Source organism: Coffea eugenioides, chromosome 6, assembly GCF_003713205.1.
Source record: "Coffea eugenioides isolate CCC68of chromosome 6, Ceug_1.0, whole genome shotgun sequence".
Classification (NCBI taxonomy): domain Eukaryota; kingdom Viridiplantae; phylum Streptophyta; class Magnoliopsida; order Gentianales; family Rubiaceae; genus Coffea; species Coffea eugenioides.
The window spans coordinates 12314558-12326047 of NC_040040.1; the positions used below are offsets into that span (position 1 = coordinate 12314558).

Below are 11490 nucleotides of genomic sequence, written 5' to 3' on the forward strand. Positions count from 1 at the left end.
CTCAGTTGCACACCATCCTCTCTGCTCCTTCTCCAGTCTGGAAATTTTGTTCCTTTTCCTTCTGCCCTTCACCACAGCATGAAAATAAGCTGTGTTCTTGTCCTCATTTTGAAGCCATTTGATTATTGCCCTCTGGTTCCAATAGAGTTCCTCTTGCTTATAGGCAACAGAGAGTTGTTTCCTAAGCCTCCTTATGGTTTCTTTATTATCACCACCATTTCTGGTCCTCACAGCTTGAATTTCTTCTTTGATCCTTTTAATTTCCATCCTACTGTTTAGCTTCAATGTTCTGCTCCAAGCCGAGAGAGACATTCTACACTGCTTGATCTTCCTACTGATTCTCACAGCTCTGGACCCCACTTGATTTTTACCCCACGCCTCTTGGATTAGGCCTTCTACTTCCCTATATTGTAGCCATCTGGGATCAAAATGAAATCTTCTTTTTGGCTTCCTAATTCTAGGCTCTGTCTCTAAAAGGATGATATTGTGATCAGAGGCTTCAACCTCAATATGGGTCACTCTTGCATCTTTGAATACCTCACACCAGTCAACACTTGCAAGAACTCTGTCCAATCTCTGTTTAATTTCATCCTCCCCCACCCAAAGGTTACTCCAAGTCCATGGGAGGCCCTCAAAACCAACATCCAGGAGCTCATTTTTGTTAATGAAGTCTTTAAAATCAGAGAAAGTCCAATTTGGTCGTGTTCTGCCCCCCCATTTTTCATCATTGGAAATTATGTCATTAAAATCACCCATTAAGATTTTGTTTTTACCCCAGATATTGTTCCTACTACACAAACAATCCCATTGCTTTTTCCGAATTTTATCATCAGTACTAGCATAAACAAAAATGCACCACCAGTTACCAGATTCATTGTCATCATTCAACAGAAGTTCAATGGTAAAAGGGGTAAATAAAACATTCAAAACCTTAGTGGTATTTTTTCAAAAAATAGCAAGCCCACCAGCTTTACCAACAGGTTCTACTAAAACCATTTCCTCATACCCTATTTTCCTTTTAAACCCGTTCAAAAACTTTTTTTGATTTTTTGTTTCACATAAAAAAATAATGTCAGGGGAGTGAAGGTGGATTACCTCCTTAAGACAGGGAATAGTCAAGGAGCTCCCTGCCCCTCGACAATTCCACGCCGCAACTATCATGTGGACTTGGGAGATCAATTAAGGCTTGCCTCCATGACCTCAGAATTTGGTTCCCATTTGCAATCTTGCTTCTATTTAACTCTTTTAGCTAAGCCCCCATCAATTTGCATATGGTTTGCTTCTTCCTCCTCCTCTGGTAATCTCCTCTTTCCAGCTACTGTTGTAGTTTCAATGTTCATGTCCATATCTGATAGTGGGAGCCTACCCAGCTGACCTTGTAGCCCTTTACCATCTTTCCTGGCTACCTTAAATTGCTTCCTACCTTTATTTCCCATCTCTCTACCTGCTGGTATTAGACTGCATACCCCTTGGTTTGCAACTGAATGATCTCCAGGAGAATGTCCGAGAGAGGTATTATTTCCTCCTTCCTCGTTAGTTTCAACTAAAATGTCCATCTGATCCTCCAAGCCCTGTTTGAAATCCTGCTTATATTGGGGACATTTTGGAGTCAAGCTACAAATTGGGCCTGGGCTTAAATTACTTTTGACTTCCCCTTGAACCCACTTGCCGCCTTCTTGTTCTGTTGTGTTTTCAGAGGTGGGCTCACTTACTTTCTTTTCCGCCGCGCCCAATTTTGAATTTTGATCATGGATTTTTTGCGCCCGCTCTTTGCCTGACAAGACTGTGTCATCTTCCCTCTCTTTCCTGACAATCTTCAGTTCGTCAATGTTAGTTCTACTGGATCCCAGCCCCCTTGACTGGTGAACTATGTATTCTCCTTCGAACAGTAATTTCTGTGCAACCGCATTCATCGATTCTTTTGGATCTCTAGGGGTATCAGACCGATACTCTGTTCTCTTTTTTGGGGATGCTCCCTTGGCTTTAGCTCTCATCCAAGGTCCAAATTGAGGTTTGGAATTGCCCCTGGTTGTCCCTGATTTGTGCCTGCAAGATTTGTCACTGTGCCCAATTAATCCGCATCCATAGCAGAAATCCGGGCACTTTTCATACCTGAACTCTACCCAGATGCTCTGACCACCTAATTTCACCACCGTTCCTCTCAACAGTGGAAGGGATGTATTAATCACCACTTTCAGCTTTATATGTCTCCCTTCTTTACTTCCACCCATTGGGATAATAATATCCTCAACATCTTCAAATATACCACCAATCTTAACCCCTATCTCCTTTGTGATCCAATGTATTGGCAGGTTCCATAGTTGAACCCAGATGTGGGCTTTTTGGAATGCCTCCATCTGGCGATCAATGCCTTCCTCCCACGGCTTGATGTTGAGGAGCTGGTTGTCAATTGTGTATGGTCTTCCACTCAGTATCTTTTCCATATCCATCACATCGGAGAAATTAAACTGAAACAGATTTGCTCCCAGCTCCACAGCCACCAAATTCCTTGGGTAACCCCACACTTGATTGACAAAGTTCTTCACTCCTGTGAAGTTGGTGATCCTTTCCCCCATTATTCTTCCAAAGAGACTTTTCCTGCATTCTTTCTTACCTATATGCACATCGACCCCGTCCAAGATAATTCCTGAGCTTTCTCTGTTGGATAAATCAAATCTGTCAAACACTTCCACAAGTTCTTCCGCCATGATTTTGTTGTGATATTCAATGGTATTCCAGGCACCTCACTCGATGAATTGCAACATTACCGACCTGCGCAGGGAAAATAAAATCAAGATGCTGGGTCAGGCATATACCCCCTAACCCCAGAGCCAAGAAAGTAAGAAATTAAAAAAGTTTAAAAGCAGAGAGTTTAAGACATTTTCAGAAATAGAAGATTTGTTTTGTTTTGTTTTTTGTTTTTTGTTTTTTTTTCCAAAGATCAGCTTCAATAAAAGGAGAAAGAGAAGATTTGTTTGAAACTGGAAGAACTACTGAAAAGCTACAGAGGAGGAACCGATGAGAGTTGGGTTTAAGTGTTCTAAAGAGTATTTCTACTCCCACTGAAGAGGAGGCAAAGCTCTCATCGTAGAGAGGGAAGCTCTCAAAAAGAGAGGGGGTTTTTTCTAAAATGATGATTGGTGCAATTTGCAATGTTCATTTCTATCGATGCAATGTAAATTATTGGAGATGCGCTCTGAATTTTAGGACAAATTTTTCCCCTTTTCGAGCTTTTTCCTCTCAAAATCTTCTCTACATAACTTCCTTGCCAGCTTGGCTTCATCTTTTCATTATTTTCTCCCGTTTCAGTGAACCCATAGCCCTCTAGGGATCCTTTACTTGCTAGTTGTGATCATAGTTCCTCTATACATTGGCTTGGTGGTATGCTTTGTTTTTACCATTTTTCCTATTTCTCTATGTATTTGCTATTTATTTCTTAATGTATACTGAGAAGGATATTTTTGCCCCTTTGGTTTTCCTTCCAATCCTAATGTAACTATGAAATAATGGTCGGAGATGTGTCTTTTTTACATACGAACTTGTGAATGTAGATGAGTTGATCCTCTTTTTTTTTTTTTACAAAGCCCTGTACACGGGGTGGGGGTTTATTTAATAAACGAAAAATGAATACAAATGCCAAAACTACAAACTAATGCACAGGCGAACATGGGGGACCTCCTCCTATTTAGAAGTAGAGATGATCTAACAATTGCAGAAAGATGCTAAAAGGAGGGAAAGAAAGTGTCTTGTAGGAGCCGCAGTCCCGCCAGCTTGTATGTCGTACTATTAGTATCCCTATAAACATGCACTAATGACAAGGAGGAGTCAGAGAGCAATCCACTAATTCTCATGAGAATATTGCAGAACGGCTATTTACCTACCACCCCTAAGTGGATCAAGCGAACAAGGGATTTCGAATCCACCTCCACCAATAAGTGTTGAACTGTCTTTCAAAGCATAACAAAAGTCCATGCAACAACGACAGACTTTCAGCCATTAATACATTTGATTCTCCAAATTCCTTATAAAAGACAAAAATCAGGTTCCCATCTGAATCCCGAAGGAGACCACCTCTAGACGCCCGCCCCCAGAGAACACTAGCATCCATCTTGAGCTTATAATAACATGAGGGAGATTTCTGCCAGGAAACAACCTCACACTCAACACGCCTTACTCTTTGACCAATCCAAGTAGCCCACGGATCCCCGATATCTCTTCTAAAATGCTAGGTTTTGAGAACCTTAGCAGCCCCTAATTGATCCAAGAATCCATTAATCTCGGCAATTACCTGTTAAGGTTCAAACGCTTCATTCTCAAATCGGGCTTGATTTCTTGACTTCCATAAGAACCATAGGATCAAAACTAGCACAGCTATGCGTATATGCCCTACCTGGGCTGGAAAGGGTGAATTAAACCATGACACCCATACCGATGACAGGGAATTGCGCACCACATCCAAGATGCCAAAACGTCTCCCAAAATGCTCCCAGACTCGTGCTGCAACTGGCCCCTGAAGAAACAAGTGATCAAGTTATTCCTCCTCCTGATGACAACAATGACATCAAGACAAGCACTACACCTCTAGTCCTTAGAGTAACATCCAAAGGTAGCCAGTTGTGTAAGACACACCAAGCGAAGAAAGAGATTTTGAGTGGAAGAATATCACTGCAAATCAAGTTTGAAGTTCGGAGTTTGGAGAAAGTCAGGAGAATCGAAAATAGAGATGCAAACTTGATAAGAAGTAAAAAAATGAGATGAAAGTGAGTGATTGTGGCATTTAATAATTAGTTTTTATGGTTAAAGAAAAACAATTATTTTAAAAAAATTCAATTTAATAGACAAAAATAAAATTAAAAGATGGAAGAAAAATATCAATAAATTAAAACTAAAGATGTTTGATTAAAAAAGGATGACGAAAGAAAAGAGGAGAGAGAGAGAGAGTTGAAAATTATAAAGAAAAAGTTATGAGAGCATGAGGTTTTGTAGGAAAAACAGAGGAAAGAAAGATGGAGATTTATTTTTATATAAATGTGGTATAAAAAGAGACTAAGTGGATATGATGGTACAATGGTTACTATGTTGGTCTTGTGTAGCAAATGTTTTGAATTCAGTTCTTACTAGCGACATTTTGCAAAACTTAAAAAAAAAAAAAATTGAAGGAAAACAAAAAAACCCAAAATTAGCGGTTTGACCCGATTTACCGGGTTGGACGGTTTTGACCGGTCTTGATTGATTCATGGACAACTTCAACTATAGCATAGAATCAGACCGGTCTCATGGCCGGTTCGATCCGATTCTGAAAACTTTGCTGTAGCAGAATTTTTAGAGTATATTTTAAAATATTTTTAGAAAATATTTTGGAATATTTTTTATTGAAACTTTATTTTGAGATATTTGGTAAAATTTTAAAAAAAGTTAAACTAATTTTTAGATTATCTTTTAGAGTACTTTGTTGTAACTTTTATTATATTTGAAAAACTACTTTTTGAAAAACACTCCAAAAACAGGAGATCCAAACAGAGCCATTGGTTTTAATTGAATTTGAACTTCTTCTCTTTTTTTTTTTTTTGTCTTTTGCACATCTGACATGTATCAAAGGATGCTAGTGTTAGATAGTCATTATATACAAAATCAACATCCATATTTAGTCACTTAACAATTTATATCTCATAGTACTAATTTGAGAGCAATTTATATCTTATAGTGCTAATTTGAGAGTTAACCCTGGAACAAGAAAATAGAACTAAAAATCCTGATTCTAATTATGTAAAATGTTGCATAATATGGCCACGATTGAAGATTCCATAAGGTATAATAAACAACAAAAGATGGAAAGTGGAAATCGAAAAAATGGAGAAGTAAAAAATAGGAGAAGAGGAAGAGGGGTAATCCAGAGAAGGACTTTATTCCGTTATTTCTGGTAAGCTGGGCTCTCCCCACGAGAGAGAAACCGCCGTACTGCTTCCTTCCCTCCTAATTAATCTGAAATTACTTTCCCCGTCCGACGACTTTGATTGACCCGGTCATCCATTTACCACCGCGTCCCTCTCTTTCTCTCTCTATCTTTAGCAGCTTAGCTAATTTGCCCCCTTACCTTCCTAAGTTGGCCTTGCCTTCCTTCCTCACTGAACATCTCGATTCGATTCTAAAATCTCTCCGTTAGGTTTCCATTTTCTGATTTCTATTTATAGTTTCATATTTCTGTATCGAATCTCGATCCCAAAAACCACCGCACCGGCATACCCGATTTATTTATTCTTTTTTTCCCCCAATCTTGGCCCTAATTTTCATTCTTCTCCTCTTCTATAATTACCTAATCACATCTAATTGTTGGCTAACAATTGCTTAACCAGTAAGTATATTGATTTTCTTCTTTCGCTTTTTTCTATTGAATAGGAATTTATTATGTTTCGTTGGGCTGTTGTCTATTTATCTATTGGATTGGATTGGACGATAAAGTTGTGATTTTTACGGTGAAACTGTTATTGTGAATGTAATAGAGGGGATGCAGAGCCAGATAGTGTGCAGTGGGTGTAGAAGCGTGTTGCTGTACCCGAGAGGTGCCACCAATGTCTGCTGCGCTTTCTGCAATGCCCTGACTCCCGTTCCCCCACCTCAACTCCCGCCTCCCGGTACCTTTTCTTTCTCCTAGTTCTTCTTGTTTTTTGTTCTTTTTGTTCCAGATATATTTACATATTTCTAGTTTGCTTATTTATTGTCCCTCAAAAGTTACATATGCATAGTTTTTGCAATAGAGAAAGATCGTCTTTTTTTTTTTTACTGGTTTATTGGTTTATGATTTAGCCTAAGACCACCTTTTTTGTTTTGTTTAATTAGATTAGGGTATGGCATGATTGGTAATAATGAGTTAACTGAACTTTATAAGTGTAGGATGCAGTTTTCTTGTTCAAACTGCATAGTTGATAGAGGAGTTTATCACTTGCTATTGGCATATATTCTCACATTCAGAGAGTGCAATTGCACTGTTCTCGTGAAAAAGGACATATAGGTGAAAAGGAAGTCTCGAGACGTGTAAAAATTGATCTTTTCACATATGTCACGCAGGAATGGATATGGCTCAACTTATATGTGGAGGTTGCCGTACATTGTTGATGTACACACGTGGTGCCACGAGTGTGAGATGCTCCTGTTGCCATACTGTGAATCTTGCACCTGGTATACTATGGTTTATCATGTACCTGTATATTTTTAAACAACACACAGGAGTAACAAGGTTTATTTAAAAGAACTCAGAGCTGTTGACTCTATTGGCCTGCAAAGACTATTATTGTTCAGAAACTTATAAAAGTGGATGCTTTTTGCTGCTTGGTTCTATTTTCTTAAGTAACATTTTTATTGTTCAGAGAACTACTGGAGACATTTAACAATAATGTGAAAGTCTGGATCTAGTTCACAAATATTTATTTAAGATATGTCTAGTATGATCTTTATCTGGAGCTTTGTTGAAGTTTTGGAACTTTTCTGTTGTCAAATATTCTGATTAAGATTAGACAATTTTGCTGCTTGTAAGTATGTTTTTCCATGGATCTGAATTGCATTATATTTCTGTTACCATTATATCCTATTTTACATGCCTAGACCTAACATTTTGTTTTCATTTGGTTTTTCTTCATGGATGAAGTGTCTAATGTTGCTCATGTCAACTGTGGAAACTGCCGCACTACACTTATGTATCCATATGGTGCGCCGTCAGTTAAATGTGCTGTTTGCCACTATATTACTAACGTGAATGTAAGTATACCGGAGTCTCTGTTTATTTTTTAAATTTGTCATTCTTTTTTTTTAATGCCAAATTTGCTGATTTTGAGAAAGGCTAGGGTTCTTGGAATTCAGTTACCTGTGGTTAAGGGAGTTAGTCCTTGTCTTTGGGCTTTATCTTCTGTTGTTCCTATAGAATGTTTTGGAGACGACATGTTTTTGTCCTCACTTTTCATTTGTTCCTTTCAAGGTTTACACATTGACTAGATTTTGTGTGCTCCTGTTGGGCAGAGTAATTTGCTTGTAGTATTATATTGTTCGCCCATGCTTAGTAAGTTCAAAGAAGTCCTGTATAACCTTTTCGGGGCTTCCTAAGCTTTAAAAGCAGGTTTTTAACACTGCTAAATGAATGCCATATTGGTCGGGTAGATGCAACAAGGATGGTTTGATTGATTCCATTTTATGGTTAAATGGGAAAAGAGAAAAGTAGGATTAGATTTTGAGATAATTAGCTCTAATGAGATGGTTTGGAATCCAGACAGAGACTGCTAATTCAGCAGTTTAGTACATTCTGGAATTATTCGTTGATGTGTTAGTTGCAATGGATAAAAACAATTCATGTAATTGAAATCGAAATAATCAGAAAAGATTTTTATTTTTATTTTTATTTTTTGAGTTGTTGGATAATCATTTAACGAACTCATATGTCTACATTTAAGGCTCAACAGTGAAATTTTGTCATCTAGCTCACTTCTTATAGTGCTTACTAACTTCTGCGCGTCAGTTCAATAAAGGTCATATATGCCTGCATGGTTAGAACTACCTGACCAATGGTATTACCTGATCTTGGATTATTTCAGTGAGCTTGTTCTTGGTCTTTTGGAAGATTCTAGGTTGTCTTCAATAAATGAATAAATTATTCGTTGAATTATGGTGATCCAAAGAGTGGAAAGCTTGTCAAAAGATGGCGATGCATGGTAAATTCGATTATGTCTGTTCTTCGGGTACAACAATATTGAGAAGAGAGAAGCAGGGTTTATAGATTTGAGATGATGTTAGGAACGTAATTGTGAATAGAGTTAGTTAAAGAAACTTGAGGAAAAATCTGTGAAACTTGATTACCTCTATTGGAGATTAAGATCAAGGTTTAAGTGATTTAATGTAAACAATGTGATCCTTGAGCACAAGTGTAGGACTTGGTGATTATAGATCAATGGTGAGGGTACATATGTCAATTTTGGTGAGACAAGATTTTATATGCTTTTTATTAGTGCCTGTACCTCCTTTTAAGTAAATCAAAGAAAGTTCAGAATGAACAATTAAAGGGTTCACGAGTTCCTCGCATGAATTCTTCATTTTTCCTTTTGGAGGCTTTCAGGTCAGATTTGAATCTATTTATTAAAACCATTTGCAAATTTAAGTACATATGTTTGGCATCGGAATTATGACCTTGCACTCTTTCTTGTACCTCCTCTAGGTTGATATTCTAAAGTAATCATGTCACACATTCCCATCTATCACACATACCTTTTTCTCTCCTCAGTTGTTTGCATGGTTGGTTCTAGGTTCACGTCTGACTGTGACTACATTTTATTTATCAAGTCCATTAAAGTACATTGTGCCACATTTTGTTGACGTACTAAATTCTAATTGCCCTTTCTTTCCCCCAGCTTCAGTGTATGTATGGCTGACATGTTATCTGCATTCTTTCTTTTGTTTTTCGTTCGAGCTTATAAGAATTTTCTCCTTGTAGATGAGTAATACTAGGGTTCCAATTCCAATGCACCAACCTAGTGGAACAGTAACACCACCATTGATGCCTTCTACTTCATCTGTGAGTTTTTTTGTGTGTCCTATGCTGAGTTCTCTGAGAAACTTGGAGACTGTTGGTAGTTTAGTAAGTGTATTGGCTAATACGTTATTTCTCAGCAGGGATTGGCGCATTCTCAAAGTCAAACTGTAGTTGTTGAAAATCCTATGTCTGTTGACAAAAGCGGGAAACTGGTAGGTGCAACAAACTGTAATAGCCTGTCATGTTTAATTGCTTTTGTTGGATATCGAGATTTCTAAACTTGTATATGAATTTCTCAGGTAAGCAATGTTGTTGTTGGTGTCACCACTGAAAAAAAATGACCAACAAAGGTGATGGTCCATCCCTCGCGGTATCTTAAGGCTTAAGCAAAGGGAAGTTATTTTCCTCAAGCTACAGTAAATGGTATATATAGAGTTGTGCATAGGTGGAGGAAATGGTCCAATTGGCTTGGCATAATTGTGACACTATGACTATAATTTTTTTATGTGAGCGTGATGTACATTAAACAATCCAAGTGTTGCTACTTTGATGCCTGGTGTGGTTACATTATGGATATGACTTTTTGCAACTTGAATATACATATGTGGTAAATATGGGACTTGATATACAATTTTGTATGGTGCGAGTTCCTTTATTTTCAATTGTTTACAGTATTTCACAGTTATTCGTGATCTTTGAAGTCTGTTAAAACAGATTTATGGTCATTCAGGAGGGGGAGAAAACTGATGGGGAACTTGGGAGAATCTATGCGCTTATGTTCCAGGAAAATGTGTGTCATGAGTTCTACCTAGATAATCAAGTGTTTCTCGAGGTGTCCCTGAATTGGAAAATGCTGCAGATTTTGATCCGATTGAAAGGAAATTATACTAATTTGTTGAAAAGTTGGGGGACGTTGCTTAGCTGGGAATGTTGGAGCACAACGCTTCTACTAACTGCTATACATCTAACTTGCAAGTATCACATACGTGTGTAAGTGGTTAGTATTGGTGAATCAGGGTTCAACTGATAATAGACGGAAGCATATGATCTTCACATATCTTTCTCACGAGTTCTAATCCTATTTATCCGTCTGTACCAGGCAAAATGTATTACCTGCGTGTATTACTGGTTAACGATGGACATACTAAAACTCTTATGAGTCGTCCTGGTCGATGGTATGTACGTGTAAAACACGGCAATCTTGGTGCTCTAAATGAATGGGACATTAAAATTTATGCGCAATTCCTTCAATTAAATTCTTTTTTAAGTCTCCATATTTTGTGATCATCTGACCTGATCGAATTGTGCTTCTCTAGTTGCAAATAAGATGTGGTGTTGGAGGCGTGGAAACTTAGCCTCGTTTAATGTTAGTTGTCCAGGATGCCAATTAATTCAGTCGATGGGCTTTGAAGATGAAGCATAGGAAAAGGATAGAGATCCCGTAATAAGTGCCCGTAAAAGTTTTATCTTATATGGTGAATTTGGGACTACATTCTGTGGGAAACTTTATTATTATATATGTAATTCAGGAGGGCAACTGGAAAGTATTATGTAAATCAAATGTGAGTCATAATGTTAGAATTTTATAGTAAGCCCACCCTCTCTTTTTAATGTGCTTATCCTATGTCTTTAGAGCAAATATTTTTTTTTAAAAAAAATCTATATTTAATACCAGGGTTACATTTAAAGTTAGGAGATTAAAAAAAAAAAAAGAATTGTTTCTTACTTTTGCTAATGAGGTGCATTGGACAATTGGCATGAAGCAAGCAAAGGAATTTGAAGTTTATCGTGAAAATATCGAGAAGTGGAATGAAAATCTTACCGATGTCAATGGATTTGGAATTTTGCATTTAAACTTGTTCTTGAAAATGTCAATAAATCTCAAATCTGTTTTTTTGTTTTTTGATAATGCGTAATCTTTTCTTACAATACTAATAAATGTATACACGCGAAGGTATTCCATCATGTTTCATATTCAT

General features: G+C 37.5%; 1 protein-coding gene across 2 annotated transcripts; it reads left to right on the forward strand.

The window, feature by feature from the left end:
• The first annotated feature begins 5888 nt into the window (after positions 1-5888).
• Positions 5889-10149, forward strand: LOC113776353 (protein LSD1-like). 2 transcript variants are annotated; one of them, XM_027321488.1, is made up of 7 exons: positions 5889-6352; positions 6501-6632; positions 7066-7176; positions 7643-7752; positions 9473-9553; positions 9649-9723; positions 9811-10149. In XM_027321488.1, exons 2-7 carry the CDS (start codon positions 6506-6508, stop codon positions 9850-9852), a joined length of 546 nt encoding a protein of 181 aa, XP_027177289.1. In that variant the 5' UTR covers positions 5889-6352; positions 6501-6505; the 3' UTR covers positions 9853-10149. The 2 variants fall into 2 exon arrangements, with proteins under 2 accessions (XP_027177289.1, XP_027177290.1); XM_027321489.1 differs by having other exon boundaries at positions 5892-6352; positions 9652-9723.
• Positions 10150-11490: the final 1341 nt, after the last annotated feature.

Coding starts and splice junctions, on each gene's coding strand:
- LOC113776353 (XM_027321488.1), top strand. CDS start 6,506: ATGCAGAGCCAGATAGTGTGCAGTGGGTGTAGAAGCGTGTTGCTGTAC. Junction 6,633..7,065: donor ACCTCAACTCCCGCCTCCCG/GTACCTTTTCTT, acceptor TATGTCACGCAG/GAATGGATATGGCTCAACTT. Junction 7,177..7,642: donor TACTGTGAATCTTGCACCTG/GTATACTATGGT, acceptor TCATGGATGAAG/TGTCTAATGTTGCTCATGTC.